The sequence below is a fragment of the Papio anubis genome, chromosome 2, assembly GCF_008728515.1.
Source record: "Papio anubis isolate 15944 chromosome 2, Panubis1.0, whole genome shotgun sequence".
Taxonomy (NCBI): domain Eukaryota; kingdom Metazoa; phylum Chordata; class Mammalia; order Primates; family Cercopithecidae; genus Papio; species Papio anubis.
The window spans coordinates 105,124,985-105,144,493 of NC_044977.1; the positions used below are offsets into that span (position 1 = coordinate 105,124,985).

Consider the following 19,509-nt stretch of genomic DNA (forward strand, 5'->3'; position numbering starts at 1 on the left):
ATTCAGGAGGCTGAGGCAGGAGAATCACTTGAACCCGGGAGGCAGAGGTTGCAGTGAGCCAAGATCATGCCACTGCACTCCAGCCTGGAGAACAGAGCGAGAGTCCATCTGGAAAAAAAAAAACACACACACACACACACACAAATTAGATGTGGTGGTGGGCACCTGTAATCCCAGCTATTTGGGAGGCTGAGGCAGGAGAATCACTTGAACCCGGGAGGCAGAGGTTGCAGTGAGCCAAGACCACACCACCTGTACCCCACCTTGGCGACAAAGCGAGACTCTGTCTCGAAAAATACAACAACCAAACAATTGTGCTCTTGATTCACACTAGGAATTTTTTGTTGATGCCATGGTGAACACAGTGAGAAAGCAACTCAAATAACAGATTTAAGCCGGTTTTTATTATTTGCTATAGTTTGTGTCCTGGAGAAAGTGTTATAGTCTGTGGTTTTGTCTTTACAGGAGCAGGAAAATTCAGATTCGAAACATCCCTCCTCACCTGCAGTGGGAGGTAAGCCAGTGTCAATTTTTAATGGGTTGATGAGACATTTCTCCCTTCTTTAGTTCCATTTTACATTTAGGAATTAGAGGGCCTCAGAGTTTCCCACAAAGCTTCTGCCTCCTGCCTCTTTCTTTTCAGTACCCTCATGTATGTGATCTGTAATGAGTTTGGGGTCGTATTTGTTTCTTTCATAGAATGGGTACTTTGATCCCTCAGGCTCTGTCTTTTCAAGTACCATGCTACCAAGCACCAGCAAATAAGCCAAGAAACAAAATATATACCTGGTTCGTGATTTGTATCTCATGGTTTGTTGGTTGGTTTGTTTGAAACAGTGTCTCACTTTGTCACCCAGGCTGGAGTGCAGTGGCCCAATCATGGCTCACTGCAGCCGGGTCCAGGATCTTCCCACCCCAATCTCCCGAGTAGCTGGGACTATGGATGCATGCCACCACGCCTGGCTAATTTTGTATTTTTTGTAGAGATGAGGTTTTGCTATGTTGTCCAGGCTGGCTTCGAACTCTTAGGCTCAAGCAATCCACCTGCCTTGTATCTCATGATTTTAAAAAAGATTTTTATCTTTCCAGATTGTAATTTGAAAAAAAAAAAAAAGTTGATGAAAAGGCAACAAAAGTAGAAAAGTCTTTGTTGGTTTTAGCAGAATTTTTTGTTTGTTTTGAATTAGTTGCTGTAATAGTTAAGTTATGTTTTCAGAGTTGTAAAGCTTATAAGATTTCTACCTTAAAATAAAATAAGAATATGAGGAGTGGCCTTATTGCATTATTTAAAAACAAACTGCCCCATATTTTATTCCCCAACCCAAAGAAAATCACAGTGCCTTAAAGGAAAGAATGTTTTATCTAATGTTTTTATTACTTAAAAAAAAAAAAAAAGATTATTGGCTGGGCATGGTGGCTCATGCCTGTAAATCCCAGCATTTCGGGGGCCCAAGGCAGGAGGATCACTGAGGTCAGGAGTTTGAGACTAGTGTGGCCAACATGGTGAAACCACGTTTCTACTAAAAATACAAAAATTAGCTGGGCGTGGTGACGGACACCTGTAGTCCCAGCTACTCAGGAGGCTGAGGCAGGAAAATTGCTGCACTGGAACCCAGGAGGTGGAGGTTACTGTGAGCCAAGATGGTGCCACTGCATTCCAGTGTGGGTGACAGAGGGAGACTCCATTTCAAACAAAACAAAACAAAACAAAAAACCTGATTATCATGGAAAATTTCAAACGTACACATCCTATTACCTTGTAAAATGAAGAGATCCTTGTAAAAGAATTGTTAAATATTTCAAGAAAGTGGAGTGAGCCTTGTACTTTATTCTGCTTCTCATTATAAGAGTAGTGTGTTCCAACCATCATGATGAATGTGATTGTTAACAGTTACTAAGACTGAAATTCTGCTGTGTAACCTTAGTGAACAGATTATTTGGGAGCCAATAAGCGAATGAAGGTCCTATATGTTTGTTCAGTTCTGTTTTTATGGAAGACCTGAAATATCAATTTAATTAGATTATTCCTATAACCATCTTTTTATTTTTCTTTAATTCATTTGCGGGGGGATATCACTGTAGTGTTTTTTGTACGTATGATCTTGCCTTCCCATTCTGACATGGAAGCTTTCTCTTTTAGGTGTTGGATGGACTTTTGGCTCAATATGGGACAGTGGAGAATGTGGAACAAGGTAATAACTGAGGAAGTTAGCCTGGTTTTGGAGTGAGATATTACCTGTTATTTCTTATAGATTAGGTCAACTCCAGGGAGAAATATTAAGTTCATATTTCTTTGAAATAAACTTCCTAGAGTATATGTATTTACATCTATGTGTTAGAGATACCTGTCTCTCTCTATGTCTATATAGTTTGCCTTTTCGAGGAATATTATTTACAAGCTGTTTCTCATATACTGTGCAGTGTGCTCAAGTGCTGTCAGGCTAGGGTAAGCTTAATTCACTTAGGAGTAATTGGATTTACACGGTTGCTACTTTCCTTTTCCTGGATAAGAGAAACAGATCCCTAATGTCTTGAACTGAGTGTTACCCAACGAATAGGACTCCTATACCAATAATCCCTTGAAGCGCTTGTGAAATGCAGATTCCTAGGGCTTACTGTAGACCTACTGAGTAAGAGTCTTGCAGGGAAGAGCTCTTGAATCTATATTTTAAAAAGCACCCGAGGCCAGGCGTGGTGGCCTATGCCTATAATCCCAGCACTTTGGGACACCCAGGCAGGCAGATCACATGAGGCCAAGAGTTCGAGACCAGCCTGGCCAACATGGCAAAACCCCATCTCTATTAAAAATATAAAATTAACCAGGTATGGTGGTGCATGCCTGCAATCCCAGCTACTTGGAAGGCTGAGGCACGAGAATCGCTTGAGCCCAGGAGGTGGAGGTTGCAGTGAGCCAAGATTACACCACTGCACTCCAGCCTGGGCGACAGAGTGAGACTCCGTCTCAAAAAAAAAAAAACCCCGAAGTGATTTTTGTGTACACTCAAGTTTGAGAACACCTGTCTAAGGAACGGTGCTGAAAATGCTCAGAAGATACTTTTCTTCCTGCCAGCTTCTTTTTTATCTTCTAAAGCATGAAATACTGTGATTTTTAAAAGAAAAACAATGGTACCTAAAGTTGTTATCTTATGTAGCTCTTTAAGAGTCCCAGAGAAGTAGATTCCAAACTCCTGACGTCACAGGCAATAATACGTGATCAAGATTATTTTTGATTTGACCTAGAAAACAGAATGTGTAAATTCAGTCATTTACTGACTGCAAACCCTTGAAAAAGTCACTTAACCTCACTGACTCAGTATGCACAAGTGTAAAATTGAGAGAAAAGTTTCTACCCTTCCTGTATCACCGAATAGTTGTGGCACCCAAAGAGAACCTGTGTAAGGTGTTCGTAGACAGCAGAGTCATACATAAGCTTAAGGGATTGTTCAAGTTCACTTAGGAAAAATGGCAAATAACCTATTTTCTTATATGTGATCTATTCTGCCAGTTTAATAGTTTAAAAGCAGTAATTATTCAGATACTATTCAGTTTCATGCTGCTGCCTGCCCATGCCCAAAGGTGAAGGGAAAGAGCTCAGAAAGAAGACATGATTACAAGGATTCTATTTCTTAGTTCTTATTTCCTTCAACATGGAAAGGAGACTCTCTCTTTTTTTTTGAGACGGAGTCTCACTCTGTTGCCCAGGCTGGAGCACAGGAGCACGATCTCCACTCCCTGCAACCTCCACCTCCCGGGTTCAAGCGATTCTCGTGCCTCAGCCTCCCTAGTAGCTGGGATTATAGGTGAGTGCCACCATGACTGGCTAATTTTTGTATATTTAGTAGAGGCGGGGTTTCACCATGTTGGCCAGGCTGGCGTCAAGCTCCTGGCTTCAACTGAGCCACCCACCTCGGCCTCCCAGAGTGCTGGGATCACAGGCGTGAGCCACCATGCCCGGCAGAAAAGAAGACATTGTAGTGATTGGATGTTGTAGGCAATATGGCCTTGCAGATATGAACCTGTAAAAGTTACTAATTAAGATTATATTATAAACTCAGGACAATGCTACACAAGAAAAATATATTCCAGGTCCCTGGGGCAGTTTACAGCTCCCAGGGCAGCTGTGCCCTAGAGAACCCCCAGTTTCTAGCTGCCTAACAACAACAGGATAGAACTATTGGGCTATTGTTTTGTCCTGTTACATGAGTGATTCCTGATTCAGCAGGAAAATATTTTCAGTAGAGTTTTAGGCAACTTTATAGAACTTTCATGTCCAGTGAAATAAATTATTTGAATGGAGCTTAGCTCGTCGCAGAATGAAAGAACTGCCTGATTTCCTGAAGACTAACATCTTTGAAGAACAGAGAATATGACTAAGAAGTGACCACAGAATCTGAGAATTCTAATGGATAGCTTTATTCAGGAGGTTCAAACCCAGCCCTTTCTGGGAGTCTACAGTCTCATCTGTAGCACTAGAAAGCAGCAAATATGAAACCTTTGTAGCATTCTCTGTGTCAGCACTGAGAGAGGACAGTTATGGGCTGCATCTCCCCTGTTTTGCACTGTGAGGACTTTTCTGGGTTAAGTGTTAATTAAAGTGTGCTATGGACACTCCAGGCAAAGGCCAGGGCTGAGCTCGGGTTTATTCATGTCATTCTCAGTGGCAGCTCTTTCTGAGCATTACATACAGCTCCCTGCAACCCATAAAGGCTGCAACTACTTTAAAGTTATTTAACAAACAGTATTTTTAACAGTAGTCCTTAAGTTTTTTGGAGTCTCAGGTCCCTTTGCAAATCTTATAAAATAATCAGAAAAATTCACATTTCCACCAGTTTGAATCATTTTGGAGGGGTTTATCGAATTCTTGAAGCTCAAGCATGGGTCCAGGGTAAAGAATCGTACATTATACAGTTTTATTATTACTTTGGACAGCAGCTTTATCATAATTTTCTTGAATTCTTATTAACTTTATGTTGTTGTTAACTCCAAACTCCCAACAGCTTAAATGTCTTAAAGGGAAGAATTGATCTAGTCACCTGTGTTTGTTTTGGGAAACATATATTTTTGGTGTTTAAGTTTACTGGCTTGGATTGAGACAGTTTTCTCTGGCATTTGAATTTATTTTTAATTTCTAACTATAGAAGAAGAAGCAAGAAATTATGATCTATGATAAGACAGTTCACAAGAGTAATCCCTTATTGGCCAGTCATAGAGTTTATACTTTTCTCTTTTAGCCAAGGAAATTAGAATTGTCGGTTTTATTTATTAGATTTAATTCACACAGTCAAAAAGTTCAGTCAAAGGGAAACAAAAATAGTGATGGTTCAACCTTGTCAATGAATGAATAATTTAAATTAAAACATTTTCTTATTGTTTTATATGTATATCCAATTATTTAAGAATTAATGCAAATTATAATTAAAACTCATACTTTGATAGTGATGCAATAAATTGATACAAACTTCTAGGAGACCAGTCTGAAAATACACATTAAAAAGCATCGTGGCGGCTGGGCACAGTGGCTCACGCCTGTAATCCCAGCACTTTGGGAGGCCAAGGCAGGCGGATCACGAGGTCAGGAGATCAAGACCATCCTGGCTAACATGGCGAAACCCCGTCGCTACTAAAAATACAAAAATTAGTCGGGCATTGTGGCAGGCACCTGTAGTCCCAGTTACTTGGGAGGCTGAGACAGGAGACTGGCGTGAACCCGGGAGGCGGAGCTTGAGCTTGCAGTGAGCCTCGTTCGCGCCACTGCACTCCAGCCTGGGCGACAGAGCAGGACTCTGTCTCAAAAAAAAAAAAAATCATCGTGTTCTTTTACTGCATTACTTTTCTTCTGTGATTTTAGCCTAAAGAAGTAATTCAGAAGAACACACAATCCAGTAATGTTTGCAACAAAGGTGATTTTTAGCAACACTATTTAGAATAGCAAATAGTGGGAACAGCCTACTTGCCAACAACTGGGGAGTGGTTAGGCACGTCATGGTACATTTGACTCACTGCAATTTTATATAGACATTAGAAATAAAAGATACAAAGAAAATGTACTGATACAAAATATCTATAAAAGTGTTTATACAATATGTGGAAAATACGGTTCTGAGTTGTTTATACGATTGATCACGAATGTGTTATGTACAATTGATTACAAATTACTGTGAACTCAGATGAATAAACACAGACATTCAGATAACTATGGAGCCAGTGTGATGAGGGTTTTTATGCGTTTTTCTCTAAAGTTTGTCTGTTTACATTAAGCCAGAGGGTGACAGTGCTTTTTCCTATGACAGTGTAGTTTTTGCTTTTCCCCTAGTCAACACAGACACAGAAACCGCCGTTGTCAACGTCACGTATGCAACAAGGGAAGAAGCAAAAATGTAAGCAGATTTGGGCTTATTTCTGTTTAAATTTATTTGTTTTCATCTTTGAATTCCATTGAGTTCTGTGTTTTTAAATGTTTTCTAAAAAGATGCAGATCTGTGAGCTGGATATCTGCTACCTTTGATGTATCCATGGAGCTCCACGGCGTCTGAGCCACCTTTGACATGTTGGTAGGGCTCCAGGGTGTTCCTGCCATCTTTGACATGTCAGTGGAGCTCCAGGACATTCGCACCAGGATATTTGTGGACTGCGTAGAGACTTGAAAAATGTTGAGCCTTGGCATCAAAACCAAGATAGGAGCTGTGTCTTGACATGATCAGGAATAGAGGGCACCATATCTGTGACACTGTGTCCCCTAGACTCTGCTTTGCCAAACACTTGGGACCACTTTTACCTAGAGTTTCCTCCATGCACCATGAGGAACCAACACAAGCCTATACCAAAACATCAATCTTGTGTGTGTAACATTAAGAGGGAATCCACCTCAGTGACAGCAGCAGCTGAGAGAATTGTCTTGAGAGTGATTAATCAGTAGCACCTGGTTTGAGTTCTTTTCTCCGATCCCCATCCTCTTTCCAGTGCCCATTCATTACTTCAGGGATGGTTAATTTTGAGCTTAGCTATTAATGGACATGAGATCAAGTCTCTTAAAATACAATGAGGCCAGGCTTGGTGGCTCATGCCTGTAATCCCAGCATTTTGGGCAAGGCCGGAGGATTGCTTGAGCCCAAGAGTTTGAGACCAACCTGGACAACATAGGGAGATCTGGTCTCTGCAAAAACAATTTTAAAAATTAGCTGGGAATGGTGGCTTACACCTATAGTCCCAGCTACTTGGGAGGCTGAGGCAGGAGGCTCACTTGAGCCCAAGATGGTAAGGCTGCAGTAAGCTGTGATTGCACCACTACCGTCCAGCCTGGGCAACAGATCGAGACGCTGCCTCTCAGCAGCAGCAGCCAGATGTGGTGGCACATGCTTATAATCCCGGCTGCTTGGGAGGGTGAGGATTACTTGAAACCAGGAGTTTGAGGCCAGCCTGGGCAACATAGTGAGACCACTATCTCTAAAAGACCAACAAAAACAAGTTCCTTTTTTGTAGGAGGTCCTTAAAGTACCTGTCAGGTTATTATAACTAGAATTATGGTCACATTTGGTCTTGCTTTATGGATGTGGCATAACCTTAGCTATACATCCCAGGATTATAGTGTTATTTTTCAATATACAAAGATATTTAATCCATTTTCATACTGCTAGTTTTCAAAATGTTAATTTTGCATTGAAAAAGGTAATAATTCAGGCCTGGCATAGTGCCTCATGTCTGTGATCTCAGCCTTTTGGGAGGCTGAGATGGGCGGATCACCTGAGGTCGGGAGTTCAAGACCAGCCTGACCAACATGGAGAAACCCCGTCTCTACTAAAAATACAAAATTTGCCGGGTGTGGTGGCGCATGCCTGTAATCCCAGCTACTCGGGAGGCTGAGGCAGGAGAATTGCTTGAACTTGGGAGGCAGAGGTTGCAGTGAGCCGAGATTGTGCCATTGCACTCCAGCCTAGTCAACAAGGGCGAAACTCTGTCTCAAAAAAAAAAGGTAATAGTTCATTTAGTGTTAACTTTACCTTGTACACATTTGTAAGTGGAGATATACCAACAACTGAAGTCCACAGCCCTTATCTAGCTGCTGCTTGGGTGGACCTCTGTACATGATATTACTTTATTGCTTTTATTAAATTCAAAAGGTGCTTTTTCATAATAAATTTACAAGTCCTAAACATTAACCTAGTAAAATTGGGTTAATTCTGCTAAAAATATACTAAAAAGGATATTCTACTTCATGTCATTTTAAGAATATAATAGTGGTGTATCATTTATCCCCTATCAAATTGATAAATATCTTTAAATAACAGCACTCTGTGCATTTGAAGATTCGAGGATACAAATGCTCTCTCCTAAACTGCTATGGGATCATAAATGTTGAAACCATTCCAGGGGACCACTGGGCAATACTTAACAATTCTGCTAGGAATTTGTCCTCTGTGCAAAGTTGTAGTTGCTAAAATGTCGATGGTGACACTGTATGTAACTGTAAAAGTTGGACACAACAGATATCTAACTATAAAGGATCAATTGCAATTGATTCACTATGGTGAATCAATAGAATGTTAAACAGTCATTAAAAATTATACTGATACTGCAGTTGAGTCATGTGTGAGAAAATTATACTGAAAGGTATTTAATGACATTAAAAAGTGTTTAGAATATTAATTTTTTTTAAAGGTTAGAAAATAGTATGTACAACATTAACCCATTTTTATAAACAATAATATGTTTATATTTAAGAAAGACAGTAAAGATAGCGGATTAGGATTTTATTTGCACCTACATATTTCTGAATTTTCAATAATATGTATGATAATTAAAATGAGAAGAAATGAGTCATAATTTTATGCTGATATTTATAAGAGTTTTTGATAAGGGGGAAATGGCCTTGGAGTGGTGGAGAAACCAGGCTGCAATGTTGGATATGAAGCCTGACCAGGCTGATCCATTGTGATTACTTGTTTAACTGTTAACCGCAAGCCCTGAGGAAGCGGCGATGGTGTCTGTCTTGCTCACCACTGTATGTTCAGTGCCTGGCATGGCACCTATATAGGTGCCTATTAAATGGGGAGTGAATGAACCAGTCTTGCAGGAGGATCTTTCTTGATGTTGGTTTCTGATGAAGCTCCCCTTCCTGCTGCATTTCAGAGCCATGGAGAAGCTTAGCGGGCATCAGTTTGAGAACTACTCCTTCAAGATTTCCTACATCCCGGATGAAGAGGTGAGCTCCCCTTCGCCCCCTCAGCGAGCCCAGCGTGGGGACCACTCTTCCCGGGAGCAAGGCCACGCCCCTGGGGGCACTTCTCAGGCCAGACAGATTGATTTCCCGCTGCGGATCCTGGTCCCCACCCAGTTTGTTGGTGCCATCATCGGAAAGGAGGGCTTGACCATAAAGAACATCACTAAGCAGACCCAGTCCCGGTACGTGCCTCTGGGGCTTCCTTTGCTTCCTTCTGAGGGGTCCCCTGCGTGCTGGTGGGTCTCAGCCACTCTTAGGTCACAACTGCTTACATCAGCAGTGGGGGGCTGTGCTGTCAGAAACAGTGGCTTCTTTCAACAGGACTACTAACAGACTAACATCAAGCTGGGGGCTGTGATAAGCTTTCATGCTGAGAGGCTAAAGGTTCATAAAGAGGGTACTGATAACCTCACAGCCAGGACTGTTCCTGTAAGCGAACTAATGCTTATGGATGCATCGATTTCTACAAAAGCAGAGGTGTAGAGCTCTGCGGGATCCTAGAACCCACTCATCATAGCTCTTCCTCTTCCCCTGAGTCAGATCCCTGAGGGTGGCCATTCTTTGTGACCACATAGGTAGTCTCACAAAGAAGTGGGTGAGTCACTGCCACGTCAAGCAAGAAATAAAGCACACTGGCCTTCTGTTTAGTTTCCTCTCTGTTCAAGGAGACTAAACTGGTTATAAGAGTTGGAGTGAATAAAATGTCTTGTGGAGTTGTTGATTTTATATCCTCCTAAGACTGTAGCATGATGTAATAAAGCAAGCTTAGGACTTGAAAACAAAGACTCACGTTCAAGTTGTAGCACTTTAAATGGTTTTATGATCTTGGAAAAGATGTTAACCTCTCTGAGCATCATTTGCTTCTTCTATAAAAAGAGGGTTCAGGCCAGGCACCCTCTGTATTACAGAGGCTCACCCCTGTAATCCCAGCACTTTGGGAGGCTAAGGCAGGGGGATCATCTGAGGTCAGCAGTTCGAGACCAGCTTGGCTAACATGGTGAAACCCCATCTCTACTAAAAATACAAAAATTAGCCAGGTGCAGTGGCTCATGCCTGTAATCCCATCTACTTGGGAGGCGGAGGCAGGAGAATCGCTTGAACCCAGGAGGTGGAGGTTGCAGTGAGTCAAGATGGCTGCTCACTGCTCTCCAGCCTGGGCAACAGAGTGAAACGCCACCTCTAAATAAATAAATAAATAGAGGGTTCCTGTCTGTTTTGCCAGGATTATTATGACAATTAGCATAATCAGGCAGATTGAGTGAAATAATTAATATGAAAGTACTTAAATTGCAAAGCACCCAATTACTGACACATAGTAATTATTTACATGGGCTAGTGCACTTTATTCGGGTCATTCAGTGAGTGTCTTGTAACCTGAAAGAGAAATGCTATTTTCTTCAAAATGTCTTATATATCCCCAAATAATAGACACTGATATGGATGAGTCTGCAGTGCTGCATCTTAGGAGAGAAGTGAAGAAATAGAGAGGGAGGTCACTGTTTGGTATTCCTTTTATTTTTAAATCAGCCCTGGCTTTCCCTCCAAGTTCACTGTGAAAGTGACTTTTATTTATGTCTTTTTGTTTCAAAAATCGTTTAAGGTGGCTTGAGGAAAAAAATGTAACAAGTTTAAATAGAAGTGGGGTTAGCTCTCAAAGTGTGCCCATTTTTTAGAAGTCAACCAGAGACTTGGCTCTAGGCTTTCTCACAGCCAGAGTAAAAAGGATATAATCAAGTATGTAATTTTGAAAGTTAACAAAAACAGGTAGGACCACAGCTACCCAAAGAAGTCTGATAAAGTCATCAAGCTTTTGAGCCATTAGTCTTAATGGCAGGCTGCCAATGGAAAGGAAACCAAAAACTTAGAGAGGCAGAGAGAGGGCATGCCTCTGTTTTCTATCCACACTCAAATATATAAAGCTTGCTTGAATTTGGTGTTTGGATTTGGATTAACATATGGCTTTTAAAAGCTGCAATCAGTTCAGAGACCGGCACTGTGCCAATGTGCAGTATTATCCTTCTCACTTTACTCTTCACTTCTGCAGTCATTTGAAAGACTACACAAAATACTTCATTTACCAAACTGGCTTCATTACTGAGTTGGCTTAGTGCCTTTGTCCTACAGCACTCCTGTAAGAACCGTTCCCGTCTAAATGGAGCTGCAAATAATTAAAATTTGGCACAAGACCCCTTGCACTGCTTGCCTCCTTCTTGGAGAATGGCATTGATTGCAAACGTGCTGATGATGCCTCCTTGTCTGTCTGTGTCCTTGCTGTACATTGGCTGGTGTGACGCTTTCTTGGGACTAGGGTCCTATCCAGATGACCTTGTAATCATGGCTCCTGATTCTTTTCCTACAGGGTAGACATCCATAGAAAAGAGAACTCTGGAGCTGCAGAGAAGCCTGTCACCATCCATGCCACCCCAGAGGGGACTTCTGAAGCATGCCGCATGATTCTTGAAATCATGCAGAAAGAGGCAGATGAGACCAAACTGTAAGTTTGCATTCAATGCCCAGATCACTCAACAGAGAAAAAGAGTAGATTCTCCCTCATTTAACCAAAGAGGTTTTTTTTAAAAACTCCAAATCTGTTACTCAGTAACGGAGGCAGGGAGGGAATATGTTTAAGAAATTTATTCCCAAGTAGAATGCAGTGGGAAGTAGATCTTTTGCATTTACAGTATGGCTGTCTCTCCACTTGCGTGTCTCTCTCGGTGATTTTAATGCTTCTATCACCCATTGATAGTAATTATTGGGAGGAACACATAGACTCATGCTGTCCAATAGGACTTTCTGCAATGATAGAACTATATCTGCCCTGTGCAACAGGTCAGCCACTAGCCACATGTTGCTGTTGAGTATTTGAAATGTGACTAGTACAGTGGAGGAACTGAGTGTTTTATTTTTACTCACTCAGAGTTCACTAGCTGTGTATATAGCTAATGTCCATCGTATTGGACACTGCAAGTGTAGAATGTATGTTGTCACCAAAGCTATCATTTATTGTCCTGGAAAAGGTTTCTCCCACCGTGCTTCTAAACTGTTTACACTGTTAACATTGCATTACATTTCCTTAAGTAGTAGAAACTAGTTTCCACATGGCTGCTTTATTCTTCTTCCACTCCTTCGTCCCAACTTCCCCATTTTTTTTTTTTTTTTTTTTTTTTTTTGAGACAGAGTCTCACTCTGTTGCCCCAGGCTGGAGTACAGTAGTGCAATCTCGTCTCACTGCAACCTTCGCCTCCTGGGTTCAAGTGATTCTCCTGCCTCAGCCTCCTGGGTAGCTGGGATTACAGGTGTGCGTCACTGTGCCCAGCTAATTTTTGTATTTTTAGTAGAGACAAGGTTTCACCATGTTGGCCAGGGTGGTTTTGAGCTCCTGACCTCAAATGATCTGCCCACTTCGTCCTCCCAAAGTACTGGGATTACAGGCGTGAGCCACCGTGCCCAGCCCTTTCCCCTTATTTTATGAAGTAATTACAGGATTCCACAGTGTAATGAGGGTTGTCCCAGTTTGAATGGCAAATACAGTTCTTACCAAACAAATTAACTTTGTATTATAAATGAATGAGTGGTGATGGAATAGATAATACAATAAAAATAGACTTTCAGGCTGGGTGCAGTGACTCATACTTGTAATCTCAGTGCTTTGGGAGGCCAAGGCAGGAAGATCGCTGGAGGCTAGGAGTTTGAGACCAGGCTGGGCAACATAGTGAGACCTCCATCTCTACAAAAAATTTAAAAAATTAGTTGGGTATGGTGGCGTATACCTGTAGTCTCAGCTCCTCAGGAGGCTGCGGCAGCCTTGCTTGAGCCCAAGAATTTGAGCAATGAGCTATGATTGCATCACCATACTCCAGCTTGGGTGACAGAGCACAACCCTGTCCCTAAAAAAAGAAAAAGGAGATTTTCAGTTTGGCAAAATCTGTTTGTGGGTAGCAGTGGCAGTTTTATAGAGAAGTAGTGAGAGATGAATCAAATAATGTCAAACATGAGTGTTCCAAAACCAAGAAGATGAAAATGGTCCTTAAAAGAAGAACATTACAAATCTATTCTTAGATTTCATAAGAGACTCTATCCTTTCTATTATGAAATATTTATTCTACTGGGGCTTTTGAAATCCCCCAAATGCCACAGCTTAATTTGAAAAAGACATTTCTCATCCAAGTTCCTGGGAACTTAGTAAATAATACCTTTATGGATTCTTTTTTTTTTTTTTTTTTTTTTTTAAAGATGGAGTTTCACTCTTGTCACCCAGGCTGGAATGCAATGGACAATCTCGGCTCACTGCAACCTCCTGTTTCCTGGGTTCAAGCAATTCTCCTACCTCAGATCCTGAGCAGCTGGGATCACAGGCGCCTGCCACCACGCCCAGCTAATTTTTGTAGTAGAGACAGAGTTTCACCATCTTGCCCAGGCTGGTCTCGAACTCCTGAGCTCATGTGATCCACCCGCCTTGGCCTCCCAATGTGCTGGCATTATAGGCGTGAGTCACCACGCCCAGCCACCTTCCTTGATTCTTCAACCTAGGTGCAAACAAGTTAATAAAATTCTAAATTAGTCAAAAAGACTAATTTACAACTTGGATTTTTATGTTTTCATGTAGAGCCAAGATAGAGTTTGAATATGTTAGAAAAAAAAATTTTTAAGTGCCTGCGCTGTGCTAATCACTGCTGGAGGCTGAGGCTACAACCATGAGCAGGACTTGGTTCCTGCTTTTTTTTTTCCTTCCCCACATACCATTTTTTCACCCCTTGGTTCCTGCTTTGATGGAGCAGTCCAGTGGGAGAGAGAGTCATTAAACAAATAATGAGTAATTATGCCAGTAAATAATTAAGTGCAGCTATAAGAAATGCTACAGTGAGGCCGGGCGCGGTGGCTCACACCTATAATCCCAGCACTTTGGGACACCGAAGCAGGCGCATCACTTGAGGCCAGGAGTTCGAGACCAGCCTGGCCAACATATAGTGAAATCCTGTCTCTACTGAAAATACAAAAATTAGCTGGGTGTGGTGGTGCATGCCTGAAGTCCCAGCTACTTGGGAAGCTGAGGCAGGGGAATCACTTGAACCTGGGAGGTGGAGGTTGCAGTGAGCCGAGATCGTGCCACTACACTCCAGCCTGGGTGACAGAGCGAGACTCCATCTCAAAAAAAGAAAAGAAAAGAAAAAAAAGAAATGCTACAGTGGAAAAATGTCGTATCCAATGATGACATGTAACTGGAGGTTCTAATGAGGGTTTTAGGGGGACAAAGATTTGAGGGTTTCAGAGAAGGCCTCCCTATGTAGGTGACAGAGCCCTGAAGGAACTGAATAAGAGGTAGAGGATATAGGAGAACAGAGATCCTAAACTTTCTTTTTGTTCGTTTACCAAATATTTATTGAGCACTCACTATGTGCCAGGCACTATTTTATGTGCCAGGAACTCAGCAGTGAACAAAGCTGACAAAAATGCCTGCCCTCTGAAAGTTACTTTCTAATGGAGCTTCTTCAAGCACCCCCTTTATTTTGAGGCAGTAGTAATGCAATCAGTTAGATGCTTTTGGTCTCAAGCAACGGAAAATACAAGTGGTGTAACCAATAGGAAAAGGATGTCGTGTCACAGAACAAGAAGTCCTGAGGCACACGGCTCCAAGGTCAGTTGAATCATGGGCCCAAAGACCCAGGACATTTTTCTGCTTTACGCTCCTGAGCATGTCTCACGTTCCCTTGGTAATAATAGGATGGCTGTAGTGATTTCAGATGTGCATCTCCATAAAAAGTTACAAATTGAGGGAGAGGGCATCCCTTCCTTGTGTCCTTTTTTCAGAAAACTTCTTTAAAAGTTGTGGTTAAATAACTATAACATAAAATTTACCATCTTGGCCAGGCATGGCGGCTCACACCTATAATCCCAGCACTTTGGGAGGCCGAGACAGGTGAATCACTTGAGGTCAGGAGTTCAAGACCAGTCTGGCTAACATGGTGAAACCTCATCTCTATTAAAAATACAAAAATCAGCCAGGTGTGGGGGCGAATGCCTGTAGTCCCAGCTACTCGGGAGGCTGAGGCATGAGAACCGCTGGAACCCAGGAGCCGGAGGTTGCAGGGAGCCGAGAGTGAACTTCTGCATTCTAGCCTGGGTGACAGAGCGAGACTCCATCTCAGGAAAAAAAAAAAAAAAATGACTATCTTAATCATAAATTTTAAGTGTGCTTTTTGGTAGTCTTAAGTATATTCACATAGCTGTGAAACAGATCTCCAGAACCTTCTCATCTTGTAAATCTGGAACTCTGTGCCTATTAAACAACTCTTTTTTTCCCTCTCCCGTCAGCCTCTGGTAATCACCACTTCTTTCTGTGAATTGGACTACTCTAGATACCTCATATAGGTAGAATCATATACTATTATTCTTTTATGACTGGCTTATTTTACTTAGCATAGTGTCCTCAAGGTTCATCCATGTTATAGCATGTAACAAGTTTTCCTTCCTTTTTATGGCCAAATGACATTCCAGTATATGTATATACCACATTTTGTTTATCTGTTCATCTGGTGATGGACATTTTGAGCTCTTCTGCTTCTTGGCTATTATGAATAATGCTGCTATGAACATGGGTTTTCAAATATTTCTTCAAGACCCTCTTTTCAATTCTTGTGGATATGTGCCAAGAAGTGAGATTGCTGGGTCATATGGTAGTTCTGCTCTTAATTTTTTGCGGGGAGGCTTTGTACTTTTTCTCATAGCAGTTGCTCCATTTTCCAACCCCACCAACAGTGCACAGGGGTTTCAGTTTCTCCGTGTTCTCCCCAACACCTGTTATTTTCTGTTACTTCAGTAACAGCTATCTTAATAGGTACCAGGTGACAGACAGCTCATTGTGGTCTTGATTTGTGTTTCTTTCTCTGATGATTAATGATTGGTGATATTGAGCATCTTTTTATTTATTTATTGACCATTTGTATATCATCTTTAGAGAAATGTCTATTCAAATCCTTTGTTCATTCTCTAATTGAAGTATTTCATTCTTTTGTTATAGGAGTTGTAGCAGTCCTTTATTTATTCTTGATCATTAACTATATATTAGTCCATTTGGTGCTGCTATAACAGAATACTCAAGCCTGGATAAATTATAAAGAACAAAATTTATTTGGCTCATGGTTCTGGGAAATCCAAGAGCGTGGTGTCAGCATCTGGTGAGGGTTATCCTATGGTGGAAAGCCTGAGGCAGAAGCAAGTGCAAGAGACAGAGAGAAGAAATAGGTCCAAACTCACCCTCAGCCCACGAATTCACTCTGTGATAACTGCATTAATCCATTCATGAAGGTACTCATGACCTAATCACCTCCTAAAAGTCCTATCTTTCAACACTGTTACAGTGGCAATTAAATTTCAACATGAGTTTTGAGGGGAATTTGAAACCATAGCAAACCTCTTATCAAATAAATGATTGGTGAATATTTCTCCCATCCCGTGGGTTGACCTTTCACTCTGTTGATTATATCCTTTGATGCACAAAAGTTTTTAAGTTTGATGTACTCCCACTGGTCTAATTTCGCTTTTGTTGCCTATGCTTTTGGTATCATGGTGAAACGAAGAAGTCTTTACCATGTCCAATATCGTAAAGCTTTCCCGTGTTTTCTCTTAGGAGTTTGATAGTTTTAGGTCGTATGTTTAGGTCCTTAACGTATTTTGAGTTAATTTTTGTTTATGGTGTAAAATAATGGTTCAACTTCATTCTTCAATGAAGAATGTGTATGTCCAGTTTCCCCAGCACCATCTGGTGAATCGACTGCTCTTTCCCTAACTAGTAGGCTCAGCACCTTGTCAAAAATCACTGGAGACTATACGTAAGGATTTATTTCTGGGCTTTCTATTCTATTTCATTCGTCTATTTATCTGTTTTTATACCAGTACTATGCTGTTTGATTATGTAACTTTGTAATATATTTTGAAAGCGGGAAGTCTGAGCCCTTCAACTTTCTTATTTTTCGAAATCGTTTTGGCTATTCATGGTCCTTTGAGATTCCATATGAATTTTTGTATTTCTGCAAACAATGCCCGCTGTGATTTTGACAGAGCTCATATTGAATCTGTAGATCACTTTTGGTAGTATGAACGTCTTCACAATATTAAATATTCCAATCCATGAATACAGGATGTGTTTCCATTTATTCGTGCCTTCAAATTTCTTTCAGTAACCTTTTGTGGTTTGCAGTGTACAAGTCTTTTACCTCCTTGGTTAGTTTTATTCTTAAGTATTCTATACTTTTTGATGCTATTGTAAGTGGTAGTGTTTTCTTAACTTCCTTTTCAGATTGTTCATTGTTGTGTATAGAAATGTAAATGATTTTTGCATGTTGATTGATTTTTGTATCCTGCAATTTTGCTGAATTTGTTTATTCTAACTTTTTTTTTGTAGAGTCTTTAAGGCTTTCTACATATAAAATCATGTCATCTGTGAATAGAGATCATTTTATGTCTTTCTTTCCAATTTGAATGCCTTTTATTTCTTTTTTGTACCTAATTGCTCTGGCTAGGACTTCCAGTACTATGTGGAATAGAAATGGACAGGAGTGGGCATCCTTGCCTTGTTCCTGGTCTTAGAGGAAAAGCTTTGCTTTCAGTCTTTCATCACTGAGTGTGATGTTAGCTGTGGCCTTTTCATAAATGCTCTTATGTTGAGGTAATTTCCTTTTATTCCTAATTTTGTTGGGTGTTTTTATCATGAAAGGCTGTTAAGTTTGTCAAACGCTTTTTCTAATGACATGATCATGTGTTTTTTTCCCCCCTTCATTCTGTTAATGTGATTTATTATATTGATTGATTTTTAAAAAAATATTTGTAGAAATGGGGTCTCACTACGTTTCCCAGGCTGGTCTTGAACCCCTGGCCTCAAGTGATCCTCCTTCCTTAGCCTCCCAAAGTGATGGGATTACAGGCATAAGCCACTGCGCCCAGCTCTCCATTAATTGATTCTTGTATGCTGAACAAACCTTCCATTCCAGGAACAAATCCCACTTGATCGTGGCATATAATCCTTTTCATATGCTGAATTTGATTTGCTAGTATTTTGTTGAGGATTTTTGCATCCGTATTCATCGGAGATAATGGTCTGAAGTTTTCTTTTTTTGGGTTGTCTTTGTCTGGCTTTGGAATCAGGGTAAAGCTGGCCTCACGGAATGAGCTTGGAACTGTTCCCTCCTCTTCATTTTCTTGGAAGAGTTTCAGGAGGATTGGCGATAATTCTTCTTTAAATGTTTGGTAGCATTCTCCGATGAAGCCATCTGGTCCTGGGCTTTTCTGTGTTGGGAGGTTGTTGATTACTGATTCTATCTCTCATTATTGGTCTGATCAGACTTTCCATTTCTTCATGATTCAGTCTTGGTAGGTTGTGTGTTTCCTCTAGGAATTGATCCATTTCTTCTAGGTTATCAAATTTATAGGCATACAATTCTTCATACTATTCTCTTATAATCCTTCTTCTCTCTGTAGTATTGGTAGTAGTGTTCCCTCTTTCATTTCTGATTTTAGTTATTGAATGTTCTCTTTTTTCCCTTAATCTCGCTAAGGATTTGTCAGTTTGGTTGATCTTTTCAAATAACCAACTCTTAGTTTTGTTGGTTGTATTTGTTTATCTCTGCTCTGATTTTTATTATTGCCATTTTTATGCTGGTTTTGGGCTTGGTTCTTTTCAAGTTGAAATAAAAGGATGGGGCCGGGTGCGGTGGCTCATGCCTGTAAATCCCAACACTTTGGGAGGCCGAGGTGGGCAGATCACAAGGTCAGGAGTTCGAGACCAGCCTGGCCAACATGATGAAACCCCATCTCTACTAAAAATACAAAATTAACCGGGTGTGGTGGCACACACCTCCTGTAATCCTAGCTACTCAGGAGGCTGAGGCAGGAGAATCACTTTAGCCCGGGAGGTGGAGGTTACAGTGAGCCGAGATCATGCCATGGCACTCCAGCCTGGGCAAAAAGAGTGAAACTCCATCTCAAAGAAAAAAAAAAAGAAAAAGAAAAAGAAAAAACAATAAAATAAAACATAAAATAAAAGAATGATAGACAGCAACACAAAGCCATATGAAAATATATGGTTATCTGGTAAGGGTGAATATTAACAAATATAGTAACCTGTACTGTAGTAATTTTGGTGCATAGAATTTAAATGACAAAAACTTTTTTTAATATAAATCTTTGTTAATGAGTATAAAAACATATGAAGATATAATTTGTGGTATTTGGGGATGGGGTGAAAGTAGAGTTTTTGTATGCAATTGAAGTGAAGTTGTTATCAGTTTAAAACAGGA

At 40.8% G+C, this 19,509-nt stretch overlaps 1 protein-coding gene across 2 annotated transcripts in view; it reads left to right on the top strand.

Annotated features, from left to right (window-relative positions):
• The window catches only part of IGF2BP2 (insulin like growth factor 2 mRNA binding protein 2), a 196,584-nt gene that overhangs the window by 141,325 nt on the left and 35,750 nt on the right, over nucleotides 1–19,509 (top strand). For both annotated transcript variants that reach the window (XM_003894711.5, XM_003894712.5), the window contains exons 3-7: nucleotides 466–514; nucleotides 2,141–2,192; nucleotides 6,314–6,377; nucleotides 9,127–9,399; nucleotides 11,577–11,711. In XM_003894711.5, the coding sequence (XP_003894760.1) occupies nucleotides 466–514; nucleotides 2,141–2,192; nucleotides 6,314–6,377; nucleotides 9,127–9,399; nucleotides 11,577–11,711 (573 nt within the window). The remainder of the gene's footprint in view (nucleotides 1–465; nucleotides 515–2,140; nucleotides 2,193–6,313; nucleotides 6,378–9,126; nucleotides 9,400–11,576; nucleotides 11,712–19,509) is intronic.